The sequence below is a fragment of the Mustelus asterias genome, chromosome 1, assembly GCF_964213995.1.
Source record: "Mustelus asterias chromosome 1, sMusAst1.hap1.1, whole genome shotgun sequence".
Classification (NCBI taxonomy): domain Eukaryota; kingdom Metazoa; phylum Chordata; class Chondrichthyes; order Carcharhiniformes; family Triakidae; genus Mustelus; species Mustelus asterias.
Window position 1 is genome coordinate 76,552,859 of NC_135801.1, and position 20,102 is coordinate 76,572,960.

At 42.7% G+C, this 20,102-nt stretch overlaps 1 protein-coding gene across 1 annotated transcript in view; it reads right to left on the reverse strand.

Moving 5' to 3' along the window:
- Positions 1 to 4,098: 4,098 nt before the first annotated feature.
- Positions 4,099 to 20,102, reverse strand: part of LOC144507914 (uncharacterized) — a 77,452-nt gene continuing 61,448 nt past the window's right edge. The window contains exons 11-13 of the mRNA XM_078235469.1: positions 13,505 to 13,669; positions 7,033 to 7,111; positions 4,099 to 6,739 (exon numbers count right to left, since the gene is read on the reverse strand). Of these exons, the coding sequence (XP_078091595.1) occupies positions 6,708 to 6,739; positions 7,033 to 7,111; positions 13,505 to 13,669 (276 nt within the window). The 3' untranslated portion in view covers positions 4,099 to 6,707. The remainder of the gene's footprint in view (positions 6,740 to 7,032; positions 7,112 to 13,504; positions 13,670 to 20,102) is intronic.

Below are 20,102 nucleotides of genomic sequence, written 5' to 3' on the forward strand. Positions count from 1 at the left end.
GGTCTTACAAACACTTCCAGAATTTCATCAAAATTAATCTTAATAAGGGACAAATCTATAATTTAAATAAACACATATGCACAGGCTGTTAACAGAAACGAATGTCATTTTGGAAACGGGGGTGGGGAAATGTTCCCAGGCCATGTGAGCTGGATTTGGACATGTGCAGGGAGATAAATCCTCTTGTTACAGTCATATTATATGTATGCAAACTTATGAAAAAGATGGACATAGAATTTGGACAATTCTCAGGTGATTTTCTTTTCTGGTTTCTGTGCAGACAAGGACTGCAAGGACATACAATGCAATGGGCATGTCTCTGGGAGATCATTAACATGTAATTGACCTTTTCCAGTTACTGATGACTTCCCCACTGCAGTTCAATTGAAGTTACTTAGAGCAACCATGCCTGATAAGTTTAACCAGTTTCTTGGAGATGGAAATTCAAATAAGGGTATCTGGAGACTATTCATAATTGAAATCTTGATAGGCTATCAAATGTTCATCAGTGTGAAAATTGTTTAGCCCACTAAACTATTTGTGTGGACAATAGGAACATTGTTACTGCAGTCACATGACAGAAACTGGCTTGTGATAGGAAATATCTTATTAATTCTCAAGGCCAGTCCTGAAGAGTCAGACTGAGACGAAAGCTATAGAAGGAATGGATCCCACCCTGAAAATGAAGACCCCTGCTTCGTAGATCCATCACAGGCAGAGAAGTGGGGCTATTTATTTTACCTGTGGATTATAATTTCACTACATGTGTTCAATGACAGCTTCAGCTGGAAAAAAGCCAGAAATCTGCTGTTGTATGGAGTCAGCCACTGTGAGTTCATTGCCAGAAACATCCATCCTCCAGTGAACCAAGAATGAACCCTCAGGCCTTCAACATCACCAACTGTGACCTCTGGGACTGAGAATAGAACACAGAAAAAATACAGCACAAACAGGCCCTTCGGCCCACAAGTTGCGCCGGTCATGTCGCTACCTACCTCGGCTTATATATAGGCTTACCTATAACCCTCAATCCTATTAAGTCCCATGTACTCATCCAGAAGTCTCTTAAAAGTCCCTACCGAGTTTGCCTCCACCACCACTGACGGCAGCCGATTCCACTCACCCACCACTCTCTGAGTGAAAAACTTACCCCTGACATCTCCTCTGTACCTACTCCCCAGCACCTTAAACCTGTGTCCTCTCATAGCAGCCATTTCAGCCCTGGGAAAAAGCCTCCGAGAATCCACCCGATCTATGCCTCTCAACATCTTGTACACCTCTATCAGGTCACCTCTCATCCTTCGTCTCTCCAAGGAGAAAAGACCAAGCTCCCTCAACCTATCCTCATAATGCATGCAAACCAATCCAGGCAACATCCTTGTAAATCTTCTCTGCACCCTTTCAATCATTTCCACATCCCTCCTGTAATGAGGCGACCAGAACTGAGCACGGTACTCCAAGTGGGGTCTGACGAGGGTCTTATAAAGCTGCATCATTATCTCCCGACTCCTAAACTCAATCCCTCGATTGATGAAGGCCAGCACACCATACCCCTTCTTAACCACCTCCTCTACCTGCGAGGCCGATTTAAGAGTCCTATGGACCCGGACCCCAAGGTCCTTCTGATCCTCAACACTGCTAAGAGTCTTACCCTTGATATTATACTCCTTCATCCCATTTGACCTGCCAAAATGGACCACTACACATTTATCCGGGTTGAAGTCCATCTGCCACTTCTCCACCCAGTCTTGCATCCTATCTATGTCACACTGCAGCTTCTGACATCCCTCCAACCTATCCACAACACCACCAACCTTCGTGTCATCAGCAAACTTACCAACCCATCCCTCCACTTCCTCATCCAGGTCATTTATGAAAATGACAAACAGCAATGGTTCCGGAACAGATCCCTGCTCCACTCCACTGGTGAATGACCTCCATTCAGAAAAAGACCCGTCTACAACCACTCTCTGCCTTCTGCAGGCAAGCCAGTTCTGAATTCTGAATAGAAGTGACTTTTCTTAATAAATTTAAGTGCATGCTACGACTCTTGTTATAATGTTTTCTTATGTGTCTGTGTCCTATGTGAATGAATGCTGCTTCGTTTACATCTTAGGTATTGAGAAAATGAACATTTATTCTTTCTTTTAATTTAAAGCCTGTCTTGTGCCTATTCCTGAAAGTCACAGCATTAAAAGGAATGAAAACACTTCTTCTCAGTAATACATCAGGTATCCCCCTAGTCCTTGTACCATCAGCTAATTGGAGCCATTTTTCCTTGTCTACTTTATCAAAACCCGACATAATCTTGTGCACAGTTATCAAAACTCCCCTAAATCTCCTTTGCTCAAAGGACAACCCCACCTTCTGACACCTAAGCTTGTAGCTCAAATACTTTAACCCTGGAACCATTCTGGTAAGTCTCTTCAAGGACCCCCATATCCTTCCTAAACAGTAGTGACCAGCACAGTATGCAATATTTTAATTATGATTTATAAAGATTCAGCATAACTTCTCTGATTTTGTACTCAATACCCCAATTGATGAAGGCCAAGATCCCATATGCATGACCAACTATTCTCTCAATATGTTCTGCCACCTTCATTGATCTATGCACGTGAAACTCCAGATTCCCCTGTCCCAGCAGACTCTTTAGGACTGCCATGAAGTCTACATTGTCTCATCCTATCCCTTCTGCCAAAATGCATCACTTCACGCTCCTCTGTATTAAATTCCATCTGCTGCATCAACCTTTGTACAAAATACCTTTGTCCATTATTATAATGAAGACGTTAATTCATTTCTGGTAAGCTGTGTTAAAATTGTCACGAAGTAGCATATAGAGGAATTTCATACAAACATCAGTAATGGTTTTTAAAAGGGAATTTGATATATTTGTGCGGAAACAAATTGCAGGGATATAGTGGAGAGAGGGAGGACAAAATTTGAGAAGTGTTGGAGCAGACTCAACAAGCTAAATAGCCTCCATGAATGCTGTACTGTTCTACGGTTGTCAACATAGAGGATCGTACGAACCTCAGGCGGACGTGCCAGTAAAATTCCACCTAGAGTCTCATTGTAATTAGAAAGTACCACCCAGTTTGTACGTTCTGGTGCAATCACTTTTCAAACTCCTATTCACAGGTTGCATTGAATGGACGCCTGATGGGCAGGAAAACAGGAAATTTTCCTGCCTGTTTTTTGGGTGAGGTTAGTTAAATGAGTTTATGGCACTTTGTGGCCATCAGGAGATTCATGCCAGTGGTGGTGTGGTGGTGGGCTGGGGGGGGGGGGGGGGGGTGGTCTAATCTCCCTCGAGAGGCCAGAAGCAGTCTGCTGAGGGAGTCTTTGGGCATGCGCTGATCCCCCAGAATACCAGATCGGTTAACTCGACCCACCCGACCTCCCCCACTGGACATCGCCAGCCCTGACCCCCAATGGCTGGCCCTGGCCTCTGATTGCCATCCCCACATCATCCCTCATCCCCGATATTGAGTTCACCTTCCCCCCCCCCCCCCCCAGGTCTGGATCTGCCCCCACATCTGTCCCCGTGAGGCCCCACTCCCTTGGCACTGCCCAGTACTTGGTGTGCCAGCCTGGCAATGCCAGTGTGCCCAGTGGCAGTGTCAGGGTGCCAGGCTGTCACTGTCCAAGGGGCACTGCCCCCTGCCCCCAACCATCCGGCGGCCCCTATTGCCTCTGGTCCCAACAGCGAGTCCATCACGTCAGGTCCCAACTGCTGGGGACCATCTCCCATCCCTTGGTGGGATCCTTCACCAGGAAGTTGGAAATCCAAGTGAGCCCGGATGATTGCATTCCAGGCTCACTAAACAGTTGCAAACAACCATGGGGAATGGCACGACGCTGATTATGTCAGAAAAAAATGGCCTGGGAAGATCACAACTGGCTGAACGCTGGTTGCGATTCCCGTTTTTGGCCTCCTGCTTAACTTTCCCGCCCCACGATGCTACTTGAGCAGTGCAGCGGGGTGGGAAAATCATGCCCAATATATCCGAACCTGGAGAAATATGTGAATGTGTTCTGTTAAGCATGCGTACACAAAAGATTAAACCGCTTCCAAATAAACACACAAAATGTCAGGTTGAATCTTCTCTTTCCAAAGGTTGAAAAAAGTTACATGATATTAAACTGTCACAATATGTTACAAAGCATTCAACATACATATATATATATGTACACATTCTATCAGGTCAAATATAAATTGAACAAAAATATTACTATAGCAATGGCTGTTCTATAGCAACGGAAATTGAAAAATGTTTTCATGCAACAAGTGGCAATGTGAATAATAAATGCTTTTCAATGGACATTCAAACATGGAGGTAATTTTCCTTTCTGACATATTCAGAAATGTAAGGCTTTCATTGTTAGTCTTTATATATAAACATATCCAATGAAAGTTCAAAATGATCTCCTAGAATTAATATGGATTAAAATTTGAAAACAAATGACAATAAGCAAAACTTCCATCCATTCAGCAAACTTAATCAGAGTGTGAAATCAAGTTCTACCCTGGCATGTCAGATATCCTATATGACCTCCTCTTCTGGACAGTTACACATCTCAGGTACAAGATTATTTTTTGTGACAAGAAAAAGCTATTTACAATTAATTTTTACCCAAATGTATTATTCCACAAAAGTAGAAGGCCAAAGAATAGCAGATATGGGAGCAATCACTGGTTTTGAAGATCTGGTTGTACTCCTCACCTCTGCCAATGATGAGGTTTTACTTAAAAAGAGACCGAACTTATACAAAGTCACCTTAACACCAGCAACTTTATCTTAACATCACACCACAAATGGTTGGTCACGTGCAATTTCAAATGTAAAGTAATTAACAACTGAGACATGCGTTTTACACAAGTAACAAATCAGCTTCTGAACAAGAACCACTTGTAAACACATTAAACCACAGGAAGGATACATCGGCCTTGGAAGGAGCATGGTTTTAAATTACTAGAATGGCATCTGGACGCCAAAGGTCAAGAGCTAAGAGGAGGGATTAATTTAGCTTCCCTGGAATTTTGAAGGTGATGTGATCAATTTTTTCAAGTTAAGAACAGATATGATAGACTGGGAGGAACAATGTCCGATAGCCGGGAAGTCTAGGACAATGGCGCATGGTCGAGAAGTTGGAGCTACACCTTTCAGGAGTTAAATTATGAAACGTTCCTTCATGTAAAAGATGGTGGAAGTTTGGAATGCTCACTCACAACCAACATTTCATGCCAGGTCAATTATCAATTTTAAAACTAAGATTGCTAGATATTTGTTAATCAAAGGTATTTAGATAGATGGGACAAAGTTGGGTATATGAAGATGGCCTTGCAAATCACCCATGAATTCTTTGAATGGCAAAAGGCTAGAGGGACTAAGTGGCCTACATCTATTCCTACTTTATGCAAGCAAATTTTTATGCTCCTCAAAAAGGGTCCCGATATCACAAAGAATGCAGTTACTTTGTAGAACATTAAGGGATAAGGGAAGCTATTTTTTTTTATAAACACAGTCATGTCATTGAAACAGGAATGTTAAATTTGTTGTTACTTGTGTTGTCAAGGGAGGAATATTGATAAGGACACTGGAAAGGTCCTTCAAAAATGACATGGGGCTGGAATTCCCTGGCTGTTAACGCCAGCGGATTCTCTGGTCCCGCTAGCAGCGCATCCCCACCCATGGGTTTCAATGGGAAATCCCAATGACAGCAGCAGGATCAGAGAATCCCGCCACCAGCGAACGGCATGCTGTCTCCCACTGCTGAGAAACATGCGGCTGGGAGGCTGGAGATTCTCACCCAGGGTGTTTAATCTTTGCTGCTCTATGTACATGTACACCCCAACCCCTCCCCCAGCCACAAAGCGGTACCAGCTTTTAGTGGATGTATTCCTCACGTGTTATTCGACGAGCGGTGGCAGGTCAAGGGCCTTAAATGGAAATTAATTTGCCACTTAAGGTCTTAATTGGCATGCATGTAGAAAGCTATGCTCATCTTTCACTGCACCAGACTTAATTGGGGAGTGAGGGGACTGGGGGAATATTTGAAAGATGATGGACACTCCATTCCCACTTGCCTCCTAATTCTGCATACCCCCACACCACCTCTCAGGCCGCTCCCGAGGACAGAATTAAATTTTTCCTACGATGTTTCTCACTGAGCCAAATTGACAAAAAGCCAGAAAGCTTTGCCCATTTGCAATATTTTCTAATACACAAGCACTCGAATTTCTATTGCATTACAATTGCATGGAGTCAGCTGTCTGGGCTGTAAGTTCTAGAATTCCCTCTGTAAATCTCTCTCCGTCTTGACTTCTCGCTAGTCCTTTACGATGCTCTTTAAATCCTTCCTGTTTGACCAAGCTTCTGGTCACCTTTCCTAATTTCCCTTTATGTGACTCAAGATGTCAAATTTTGTTTGGTGACGCTCCTGTGAATTGCCTTGGGAGGTTTTACTACATTAAATGAGCCATGTAAATGTAAAACTGTTTTATTGCTGGCACAATAAAAGGAAGCTTCTGAGTCGTATTTAATGTGTTATTTAGGTTTCTCTTAGAAACAGAAACAAAGAACTCAGATTAAAATATAACAAACAGCAGCAACTACATCAGGGCAATCCTCAGCAAAGGCCTAGTGTTGTTTGAAGGCATTGATAAATATTCATAGCAAATCGGTTTCATTCCAAGGTTGCTATTTTGGATGTCTTTTTGCTGAGGTATTATCTGGAATTAAAAGTGGAAAGAATTGCTTAGGATTAGTTTGATACAGTTTTCAAAAGTAGTTTCTTTACATTTGGTCTTCCAGTAAGTGCTGCAGACATACCAAGACAGTGATTAGCAGTAAGGTCAAGCCAAAGGCAGAAAGCTCAAGAATGAATATTTTTCACAAATTATACAAAAATCCGGAGCCAAATGGACCAGTTTGTTTGATGCGGAATTGAATTTACATCATTAATCCCAAGAATAGAATGAAGTTTATTTAAACTGCTTTAGTATTGAGCTGGTCAATTTCTTACCTTTTGGTCTGCATTTTTGAGCATTTTGTTGGTCTGGTGATAGCTGGTTGGAGAATGGAATATACCATGGACACTCTGTCTGCAAATTACAAATTATACATATATATATATCAGAATTGAACAAACGGATTGTAAATTTATTGGATGGCTAATGAAAATGACAAGACGGTCTTGCATTCTTTAGCACAGATGCCAGAAGTAATAGCTCAGAAGTTAAATGGTAAGTTATGCTTTTAAAAAACGTTTAAATATGTCTCAACCACAGAAATGCTGGATTAGATTGGAATTACAAATACATCTTTCTATGAGTACATGTACCTGGCATGAAAGAGAAATTCAAAATCTACTTTGAGCTTAAGAGCAGTGATAAATTGCAGAAATTGCGATAAGCAGCAAGATTAAAAGAATACTCCAAGATAAATTTCTACATCAGCCCGATCCTTGAGCGTTCTTCTGCATGTACAAACTTATGTAGAATTTACTATTTAAAATTTAAAGTCTCCTTTGTTTAAGTTTTCCCATTTATCGTCTTCAGATTAAGTTCAACTTCTCTTTTCCAGAAAAAAAAGGTTGAATGTAAAATGGGATGCCAATTCATTATTACCATTGTGTTACCACCCAAGATGTAATTTATCTGGATTTTCAAAAGGCCTTCAATAAGGTGCCCCATAATAGACTGATGAATAAGGTCAGAGAATGTGGAGTCAGGGGACAAGTGACAGAATGGATTGTTAGTTAGTTTCATGAGAGAAAGCAGACAGTGCAGTAAAGGTAGTTATTTAGAATGGCAGAAGATGGGAAGTAGTGTTCCACAAGAATCAGTGCCAGGACCACTGCTGTTTACAATTTACATCAATGATTTGGACTTGCAAATCAAAAATATAATTTCTAAATTTATGAATTATAATCACCATAGAGACTGACAACTTGAAAAATAGACAATTGAGCATGCAGCTGATAGCTGAATGGATGACATGACAAGATTTTACATTTTAAGATTTTTCCTGTAATAAACAGACTAAAAGTACGTTTGACTAAACACTGGCGGAATTCTCCAATCTCGCTTGTGGTTGGGATTCTCCGATTCCGCTGTGGTGAATGGAATTTTGGCTAAGTGCCTAATTCTCCGTTCTTGCCGGCAATGGTGGCAGGGCATACGAGACTGGAGAATACCGGCCACTGAAGGCAACCTACACTTTACACTACAGAACAGAACGATTCCCTTTTTACTGGTAACATAACCAAACAAACTCACCTCAAAAGCTGTAATTTACACTGTCCCTTAAGTAGTCATTCAATTTTCATAGCTCCTGGGGGTTTACTTCACTATTTTCAATTCTAACCTTCTAGGCTTTTGTGCCTTGCTGACCTGTGGCACAATATTTAGTGCTGTATGCATTTGTATTTCGAGGTCCCTGTATTTTGAGGTCCCTCTACCTCATCTAGATTGCACCTACCAAGTAATAACTGACCTCCCTATTCTTCCCACCAAAACCTACTACCTCACATTAATCTTATTGTAGAGTCCTATAAAACTTTGATTAGACCACACAGACTGCTGGGTGACACTCAGATCACCATATTATAAAAAGGATGCAGAGACACTGGGGAGGGTGCAGGAAGATTTAGAAGGATGATACAAGAAACTCCTGAGTATATATATATAAATATATCAGGAAATGGTTGACAGGTTGGGTCAATTTTCTCTTGATGAAATGAGGCTGAGGAATGACTTTAAAATTAGGAAAGGTTTTGACAAAGTGGATACAGAGAGAACGTTTTTTCTTATGGGAAGAGGCCATCAGTATAACATTGTCACCAAAAAGTCCAACAGGGAATTCAGAAAAAACTACATTACCCCAAGAGTAGCGAGAATGTGGAACTGGCTGAAGTGAATAATATAGATGCAGTTCAACAAAAGCTGGACAAACATTTGAGGAAGAAGGGAAGAGATTTAGATGAGACAAGATGGGAGAAACACCAACATGGGCTGGTTGGGCAAAGTGGCCCGTTTCCGAGATGTCTATCTTATATAATCCTACGTATGACCAGTTTTACTGCCACCAACTTTGATTTCAAGTTTATTGGCTCTATCATTCCATGATATGATATCCCATGTGTTTTCTGCAGTGCGGTGGGGATGCCTTCAGTATTCATTTAACATACAAACCAAGAAAATAGGAATAGGACTAGGTCATTCAGCCCTTCTAGCCTTCTCCACCATTCATTTTGATCATGGCTGATAATTCAAGTCAGTAACCTGTTCCCAATTTCCCCCCTTATCCTTTGATCCCTTTAGCCCAAACAGCTATATCTAACTCCTTCTTGAAAATATACAATGTTTTGGCCTCAACTGTTTTCTGTGGTAAAGAATTTGACAGGCTTACCGCTCTCTGGGTAAAGAAATTTCTCTTCATCTCAGTACGAAATGGTTTACCCCATATTGTTCGATTGTGATCCCTGGTTCTGGATTCCCCTGCCATCGAGATCATACGTCCTGAATCTACCCCGTCTCGGCCTGTTAGAATTTTATAGGTAATATGGGATTCCTCCCTCATTCTTCTAAACTCTAGCAAATATAATCCTAACTAACTCAATCTCTCCTCATACGTTAATCCCACCATCCCAGGAATCAGTGTGATGAACCTTCACTGCACTTCCTCCATTGCAAGAACATCCTTCCACAGATAAGGAAACAAAAATTGCTCACAATCTTTCAGATGTGGTCTCACCAAGGCCTTATATAACTGCAGCAAGACATCCCTGCTCCTGTACTCGAATCCTCTTCCTATGAAGGCCAACATGTCATTTGCCTTCTTCATTGCCTGCTGCACCTGCATGTTTATTTTCAGCGCTAGTGTACAAGGACAGGTCACATTGCACATTCCCCTCCCCCAGTCTGTAGCCATTCAAATAATCATCTGCCTTCCTATTTTTGCTACCAAAGTAGATAACTTCACATTTATCCACATTATACTGCATCTGCCGTGCATTTGCCCACTCACTCAATTTGTCCAAATCACATTGAAGCATCTCTGTATCCTCCTCACAGCTCACCCTCCCAGACAGCTTTGTGCATCTGCAAATTTGGAGATATTGTATTTAGTTCCCTCATCTAAATTATTAATATGCTTCTGCTAATCCATTTCAGTGATCAGCAAAACTTACTTCACAAGACACCTAACCAGAATAGTTACACCCAATGACTATAAATGTGATTTCTGGGCTACCATGTTTCAACCATTTAGCTGCTTCGTGGACTGGTCTCTGTTTGAACTTTGGTTCTTTATGGCTTGATGGCTACTCACATCATGCAAAGGGGTAGACGGCTGCCTGGAGCTTGTTATGCGAAATGGGTGACAGTGAACAGTCTGTTTTACAACCCACTTGAGTGGAGTGTACATAGAGCTGCTGATCCACTAGAGCCTATTTTACATTACCTCCCTAGACAAAGTTTTATCCCATTGTGCCTTGCTTAAGCTGCTCGGACTGAGCGTTTATTCTGGCAGCATTAATCCCAACACTGTCAAAACAGTTTAATACAGTCAGAAAGGAAGTTAAATTGTTTGTATTCAAGCACAAAGGTAAGTTCACATTAATATCCAAACCAAGGATCAATAAGCAGAGACAGAGTTCTAGACTGAAACAGCACAGAAGCAAACTATTTGGTCCATCATTCCTGTACTGGCTCTTTGAAAGGGCTTTTTTCATAACCCCACTTGCAGTATGAAACCATCACTGGTCAACTGCTTAGTTCAAGTATTGCTGAACAATATAGACATAGAAACATAGAAGATAGGAGCAGGAGGAGGCCATTTGGCCCTTCGAGCCTGCTCCGCCATTCATTATAATCATGGCTGATCATCTAACTCAATAGCCTAATTCTGCTTTTCCCCCGTAACCTTTGATCCCATTCGGCCCAAGTGCTATATCTAGCCACCTCTTGAATACATTAAATGTTTTGCATCAAGTACTTCCTTAGGTAATGAATTCCACAGGCTCACCACTCTTTGGGTGTAGAAATGTCTCCTCACCTCCGTCCTAAATGGTCTACCCTGACCGCTGGTTCTGGACTCCCCCACCTTTGGGAATATCTTCCCCGCATCTATCCTGTCTAGTCCTGTTAGAATTTTGTAAGTCTCTATGAGATTCCCCCCTCATTCGTCTGAACTCCAGTGAAAACAATCCTAACCTAGTCAACCTCTCCTCATACATCCCTGGAATCAGCCTGGTAAACTTTCGCTGCACTCCCTCGAGAGCAAGAACATCCTTCCTCACAAAAGGAGACCAAAACTGCACACGATACTCGAGGTGTGGCCTCACCAAGGCCCTGTATAATTGCAACAACACATCCCTGCTCTTGTACTCAAAACCTCTCACAATGAAGGTCAACATACCATTTGCCTTCTTTACCGCCTGCTGCATCTGCATGCTTACCTTCAGTGACTGGTGGACAAGGAGTCCCAGGTCCCGCTGCACACTCCCCTCTCCCAATTTACAGCCATTCAGGTAGTAATCTGCCTTCTTGTTTTTGCTTCCAAAGTGAATAACCTCACATTTATTCAAATTATACTACATCTGCCATTGATTTGCCCACTCACCTAACCTGTCCAGATTCTTCTGAAGGATCTCTGCATCCTCGTCACAGTTCACCCTCCCACCCAACTTGGTATCATCTGTAATCTTTGAGATGTTACATTTTGTTCCCTCATCCAAATCATTAATATATATTGTGAATAGCTGGGGTCCCAGCACCGATCCCTGTGGCAAGTTACTGCCTGCCAATTTGAAAAGCACCCATTAATCCCTACTCTTTGTTTCCTCTCTGCCAACCAGTTTTCTATCCATCTGAATACACTTCCCCCAATCACATGCACTTTAATCTTGCACAATAATCTCTTATGCGGGACTTTGTCAAATGCTATGTATAGCTATGACGTGGCAATTGAACTAAATTTAAAAATGGGACAAATGGTGCGGATCCACAGATGTGTGCAGATGTCAGACTTAGTTCAATGGTGGCACTCTTGTTTCTTAGATTCATGGCCCCACTCCAGGGTATATAACTGATGTTTCAGTTTGGGGTAATATATGGTTGAAAGCAAATTACTGCGGATGTTGGAATCTGAAACCAAAAGAGAAAATGCTGGAAAATCTCAGCAGGTCTGGCAGCATCTGTAAGGAGAGAAAAGAGCTGACGTTTCGAGTCCAAATGACCCTTTGTCAAAGTTCAAATGGTTGAATTTGGTGCCCTTCAAAGATGATGGGTGGGACTTTCCGGCTGCGCTCGCCCCAAAACCAGAAAATCCCGCCTGATATCAACGGAGCTTTGCATGGTTCACCCCTCCCACCCGCTATGATTCCCGTGGTGGGCAGGATGGGAAAATTCCTCCCAAGATGTCAAATTGAAGTCCCCTCTGCCTCAGAGAATAGAATGACTCTTGATACTGTTCAAAGAAGAGCAGGGGTGTTTGCTTGGTATCCTAGACAGCATTTATCCCTCATCCAACATCACAAAGCCAGCTGAATTGGTCATCAATCTCTCTTTAACGTGCTATATATATGCAAGTTATTTCTTTATGGAGTAAATGCCACCCTGGCTGAGATTGTAAATTCAGTTTTACAATCACAGAGATAAAAATTGAATTTTCTGGAATTTGTTTCATGAGGGAAAATAAATGAAATCCAGTCACATTATTTTCAGCTACTACAATTATATACTGTATGTTATCAGTTTCATTTTGGAAAACAGTTTGGTTGAGAGTGAAGGGAGAGAGAAGGAAGATTTTTTGTTCAAAGCTTTTGAATACTATGGCAATTTGGTTTTATGTAGATAACATTTTTTCCTGAGGTTGGATTCCTCTGTATCAGCTCCCGGTTGGTTCCTCATTTAAGTCAAATGAGGCCAGGTAAAGACACAAGCAGATTCTCCCTTCAGTGATGTTACCTGGACTGCATGGACTGACAGGATTACATAGTGGGTTAGCACTATTGCCTCACAGCACCAGGAATCCTGGTTCAATTCCAGTCTTGGGTGACTGTGCATGTGTGTGGAGTTTGCACATTCTCCCCGTGTCTGCGTGGGTTTCCTCTGGATGCTCCTGTTTTTGCCCACAGTCCAAAGATGTGAAACTTGGGTTGATTGGCCATGCTAAATTGTTCCTTGGTGTTGAACGATGTAAGTTAGGGAGATTAGCAGGGTAAATGCATGGGGTTACGGGGATAGGGTGTGGGATGGGCCTGGGTAAAATGCTCTGTCAGAGAGTTGGTGCAAACCTGATGGGCCGAATGGTCTCCTTCTGCATTGCAGGGATTCTATATGATATACATAGTTATGAGTAGGGTATATTAAATGAAAAGTGTTGTACTTCCCTTACCTCTTACTTTCTCTTTAGGGACGAAATACAAGTTACAATTTTCTTTGTATATTTTTAGGATTTCATTGTGTAGCATAAACCACACTATTACTCACCATGGGGTGTTGATAAGCTCTACTTTCCGTCTGTGGCGCCAGTAATGCAGACCCTGGATAGTGAATAGGGATCCCGTAGGGATGTCCATAATTAACGTATGGTGCACAGGGCGCATACGCAAGAGGCGGGTAAGGAGTTGTAGGTGACTGTGAAAAGCCTGTAGCCTGAGAGAAAAGTACAAAACGTCATATAATTTACATTGGAACTGAGCGGGTTCACACAAATCTGATGCCATTAACTTGAACTGTGCCAAGCTTTACCATTATTAGAAACATAAACTGCACAAACCTTTATAACTTCTACTCGTGGCCTAGCTCCTCTGAATGCACAGAGGCTGGACCAATGGCATATTTTACAGTTAGCAAAGTTGAACTGATCTTTCCAAAGTTAATGAAAGTTTATATTAAGGTTGCATTTGTGTCCCTCATGGACATTTCGACCCCTTGATTGTCCCTGCAACGCCTCATTTCAAAGATTCAGAAATAACACTCACCATTCCTTGATGTTGGCATGGCAGGTTGATACCATAGTTATGAAATTATTTGGGATATTTTGTTTTGTAAATAGGTTGAATACAAAACCCAAGGAGGTCACACCAAATCTTTATGGATTATTGGTTAAGTCTCAGATGGAGTATTGTATTAAATTCTGGGCACCAGGCTCCACCGTCGGGGAATTTTACCAATGGGATGCGCTGCGGACAGGCTTCTCACCACAAGTAGGCGGGAAGAAAATTTAAATATTCAAATGCCTTATTGAAGGCAATTTTAGCAAGTCATCAGTGTTGTTCCAACAGTGGATTGACCCCTATCTGTCAGATGGGGAGGCTGTCAGCTGAATGCAGGTGGCCTCTTCAGCAGCAGCTGACAAGGAAATTGTGTTTTTTTTAAAATCAGAGAGTAGGCCGCATGCAGGGAAGGCAGCTCCCATGGCCCGAGCAATGGGCTCAGAGGGAATTCCCTCCAGGTAGTGCCCCTGCATGTCTCAGCAGAGGCCACTGCTCCTGGTGGGGCTGCTGAACTGCCAGTCCTTTGACTGGACCGGCAGCTCTCGGACCGAGGAGATGGATGGGGGTGGGCAGAGGGGGCATGAGCAACTGTTCTGCACAGGATGGCAAACGTAGCGGTAGATTAGTCATGAGCTACTACCAGTAAAATTGGAAGTTCCACTATCTTCCTGAGCGGGTTTGCAATCCGGATTTGCGCAAGGTAAAATTCTGCGCAATGTTTCCTCCTGTGGAAGAAGAGCATAACTAGAGGATATCAATATTTTTTAAAAATCCAATATAGAATTCAGGAGATAATCTTTCTTATCCGAACAGTGTTAAGAATGTGGAACTCAGTACCAGAGGGGAGGTTGATGTGAGTGCTATAGATGTATTTACAGGGAAGTTAGACAATCACGTGAGGGATAAAGGAATAGATGGTTACAATGGTAGAGTTAGATGAAAAAAGATGAGAATGAGTTTGGGTGGAGCATAAACACTAGCATGAACTGACTGGGCTGTTTCCCCTAGATGCCACACTCCGGTGCCTATTCGGGAACACTGAGGGAGAGCTTAGCATGGCCAATGCACCCAACCAGCACATCTTTCGGACTATGGGAGGAAACTGGTCCATCCGGTTGAAATCCACGCAGACATGGGGAGAACATGCAGACTCTGCATAGACAGTGACCCAAGCCGGAATTGAACCCGGGTCCCTGGTGTTATGAGGCAGCAGTGCTAACCACTATGCCACTGTATATGGAGAAAAATCCTGAGTGTGTGACTACATGGGACAGTTCTTCCAAAGTACTGGCACAGTCATGTGAAGTAGAAATGACCTCCTCCTGTGCTCGAAGATTCCATGATCCTTCTATTCTACTTCCACTTAAAAAAAAAGAAAATGGCTATTCCTTCCTTCATGATTCCCCACAATAAAAAATGAAAGAAAGAAATTAAGAAAGGAAAGTTGCATGACAAAAAGTGAGAGATAGGGGAATGTTTGGTCTTGATTTTCATTCCTGTTACTGGCGTGAATGGGGTTTTACAGCACACTCAGAATCAGAGTGCAGACTCTCTGCCCCATTCCTGTTGTTGCCGGGTTTGCTGCTGTTTTGACTGGGGTCTTCAGATAAGCAGTCAAGAACAGAAGCAAAACAGCCTAACCAACAGTCCCTAAAAGGGACATTGTGTGTTCCCCCGAAACCAAAGAATATGGTTTATCTTTAAGCAATTTTGAGAAAGAGGCAAGTGGAGAAACAGAAGAAGTATTGACGCTCCCCCCGATACCACATAATTGCTTTGTCTGGTTCTCCATCCTTTTGCTATCCTTCACTTGGTATCATCTCTCTTCCAAGATCGGAATATGCCAGTTTAACACTTGGAAAGTCTCAGGTTTCTTACATTCCATCTCTCCCTTTGTTGTGTAGCCTATCTGCTTCCCAATAGACTTCCTGCTTTTACTGTCCACTGCTTGTAACAGTCAAATTGGGTTAACACCCATGCAGCCGCAGTAAGCGGTGGGGACTGTTATCTGTACTGCCTCCAGAACTGTGCTCGTCCTGGTATATTGTGGTAACAATAAGGAAATGGTGAACAATGACCAGACATAATTCAGTGAGGACCTTGGAGTACATTTCAACATTGTGCTACAGGGTAAAATGGAGTGGTAGCAGGTCATTACCATTTTAGATATAGAAACACAGAAACTAGAAGCAGGAATAGGTCATTCAGCCCTTCAATGAACTGCCATGAACTCAGTGGAATTAAAAATCAGGAGAAATGAAAAACAGGCTGTTAAATTCTCCATCACCTGTTTTACACAAAGTCTAAATCTACCCCTTCCATTTCGGCAAGTTATGACTTTGATAATTATATCTCGATAATCACGAGGTTCAACAGTTCCCTGTTTTTATCTCCAGCTACCTCACAGGTACCCAAGTAAACTGAAAGGTTGAAGGAGGTTTGTTCTGCGTTATGTAAATTCAAAGGGATTTTAGCACAATACAACCTGTTAATGTCACCTTCAAATGTTTGCATTTATGCAAATTGTGTTTGAGAATCTAACGGAGTTGTTGGGGTTAATTTGTTGAAAAATTGAATGTCATTGTTTTAAATTCCAATCAGCCCCACACCTCATTGATGTAAGCATGGTTAGTCAGTGCCTTTGTAGAATGAGTTATGACAAAGTGCCGATAAAGATTGAGAAGTGAGTGGGAGCAGCATGAAGTCTGAATGACGATGGTTGTCACATGGTCCAGGGCTCAACTTATTTAAAATGGCTTCCTAACTACAAAGCGTGTTCCACTGCTGCCTGCAAATCCCTCCTAATGGGCAGCAGTGATGGAGGACATTCAGCCATCACTGACTATAGTTGCATCAGGAGCCATTCTTGTTGCTTAACCACAGTGGCACAGTGGTGAGCACTGCTGCCTCAGTGCCAGGGACCTGGGTTCAATTCCCAGCTTGGGTCACTGTCTGTGTGGAGTTTGCACATTCTCCCCATGTCTGCATGGGTTTCTTCGGGTGCTCCAGTTTCCTCCCAAAGTCCAAATGATGCGCTGGTTAAGTGCATTGGCCACGCTAAATTCTCCCTCAGTGGAGTCGAGCAGGGAGCTAGTAACAATGTAACTAAAGTAACAATGTCATAAAAAGTGTAGCTGTTGCTTTCTGTATTTTCATTCTAATTCTAAGGGAATTTCACAGTAACTTCATTGCAGCGTTAATGTAAGCCCACTTGTGACACTAATAAATAAACTTTAAACAAGTTATTTTATCTGCTTTGGAAGTTGGTACAAATCACAAATGAATCCCAGAACTCTTGACAGGAGGTTAATGCTACAGTAATCTTGATTATTAACTGTAGAACTTTGAGATATGGTAGGATTACCAGAGATATACAGAAATATTTTATAGGGAAAAGTGTAGATGAATATATAGCCAGATTGAGAAACAAATGTTCTCTCCTTAAAGGCTCATTCTGGGAGACAGTTCCACAAATGCCTGTCACCCCTCCCTAACTTCCCCTAAGAACTTTATCATCATTTATAAGCCCAGTCAAATTCAGCAAGTGATTCAATGATGGAATAACAACATAGTTGAACTGGTATCCGCACAATCCTCACTCACTCCACACATGACCCACTTTAACACTGATTAGGAGTTGGAATGCACAATGGTTTTACCTCTGATCTGCTAATTCAGCACAGACTAGAGATCAAAAGTGGAACTTTACTGCTCTGTATCATTCAATCCTACAACAGTTTGCCTCTAAAAGAATAATAAACGATGGGGTGAGAACTGAGAAGTTTAAATCCCAATTGGCCCAGGTTTTTAAAAAATGGCTGCAGGATACGAATGCTGGTTTTCCATTCTACTTTCAGATGCTGGTGTAACAGATGGCTAAGGTGGCCATCCGACTCAACTGGTAATCTCATGAATACCTTAAATCAGGGTGTTATTAGGTAGCAAGAATCATGGCATACTGAATCCACTGGAACCCAAACTGAGGCTCAGTGAGTAGGTTATTGCTTATCGAGTGCCATTTGATTGCACTGCTAATGATCCCTCCCATCACTGGCGGCACGGTGGCACAGTGGTTAGCACTGCTGCCTCACAGCGCCAGGGACCCGGGTTCAATTCCTGGCTTGGGTTACTATCTGTGTGGAGTTTGCACATTCTCTCCGTATCTCCGTGGGTTTCCTCCGGGTGCTCCGGTTTCCTTCCACAGTCCAAAGACATGCGGGTTAGGTGGATTGGCCATGCTAAATTGCCCCTTAGTGTCAGGGAGACTCGCTACAGTAAATGCATGGAGTTATGGGGATAGGGCCTGGGTGGGATTGTAGTCGGTGCTGACCCGATGGGCCGAATGACCTCCTTCTGCACTGTAGTGATTCTATGATTTTGCTGATGTTCAGGAGTAGACTGGTAGGGCAGTAATTGGCCAGGTTGCATCTGTCCTATTTCTTGTGTACAGGACATACTTGGGCAATTTTTCACATTGCCAGGTAGATGCCAGTGTTGTGGTTGTACTGGAGCAGCTTGGATAGGGACACGGCTAGTTCTGGAGCACAGGTTTTCAGTACTGGATTGTTGCCAGGGCCCATTGCCTTTGCAATATCCAGTACATGATTAATCATCCACTCAGCACTGGTTGAAGTTGGACACAAATGCTGCAGCCTTTTGCACTGATGTGCTGGGCTCTCCTATCATTGAGGATGGGGATATTTGTGGAGCTTTCTCCCCCAGTGAGGTGTTTAATTGTCCATCACCATTCACAAATGGATGTGCAGAACTGCAGAGCTTTAATCTCATCCATTAGTTGTGGGATTGCTTAGCTCTATCACCTGCTGTTTCCACTGTTTGGCATGCAAGTAGTCCTGTTTGATAGTTTCACAAGGTTAGAATCATAGAATCCTACAGCACAGAAGGAGGCTAATCAGTCCATCGAGCCAGCACTGACCACAACACACCCAGGCCCTATCCCCATAACCCCATGTATTTACCCTAGCTAGCCCCCTGACATTAAGGGGCAATTTAGCATAGCCAATCAACCTAACCCGCACTTCTTTGGACTGTGGGAGGAAACCCATGCAGACATGGGGAGAATGTGCAAACTCCTTACAGACAGTGACTCAAGCTGGGAACTGAACCCGGGTCTCTGGTGTTGTGAGGCAGCAGTGCTAACCACCGTGCCGTCCCAGGTTGACACCTCGGCCAGAATTTTACCAGCACGCCCACCCAAGGCTCGTAAGATTGCGCCTGAGGTCAACGGAGAATACCGTTCTGCAAGCCTCGCCCGCCCCAATTTCAGAGCAGCCGAGCCGGTAAAATCATGGCCCTCATTTTTAGGTAATGCCTATTGCTCTTGGCATGCCCCCCTAAACTCTTCATTGACCAGAATTGAACCCTTAGCTTGGGGATAATGGTAGAGTGAGGGATATGCCGGACCACGAAGTTACAGTCTGGCTTATTTCTTTTAAATTTATAGCGAGTGGTTCACGAGGCCATTTCATTTCCGAGGGGAGTTATGAGTTAACCACATTGCTGTGGGTCTGGATTTGCATGTAGGCCAGACCAGGTAAGGATGGCAAAATTTCCTCTCCTAAAAGGACGGGTGGGTTTTTATGGCAATCAACAATGATTTTGTGGTCAACATTATGGAGATTAGTTTTAAGTTTCAGATTTATTAATAAAATTGAAATTCCACCAACTGCCATGGTGGAAATTGAACCCGTGTCTCTAGAGCATTAGCCTGGTCTTCGGAATTAATAGTTCAGTGACATTATCACAATGTCACTACCTCCCAGGCTGGATTCCAGGTGGAAACACTGTAACATGGAGTTAAAATTCCTTGACATTTGCGGGATCCAGAACTCCTCCCTGCCACTTGGAAATCTTGCCCCAGTAAAGATCAGGGCCAAAGTTTCCATCAAGGTCTTACTTGGCAAAACAATATATCAATTTTATAATTTATTCTTGTTTTGTGGAAGCCAAACTGTAAGATGTCTAGTTTTAACAGATCCAGTTTAGTACACTGCTGATGCTGAAGTTTATCTGTCCGTGTGTGCTGTTTTCTGGCTTTTACTCAACCAAGAAATAAAAAAAGAAGAGTA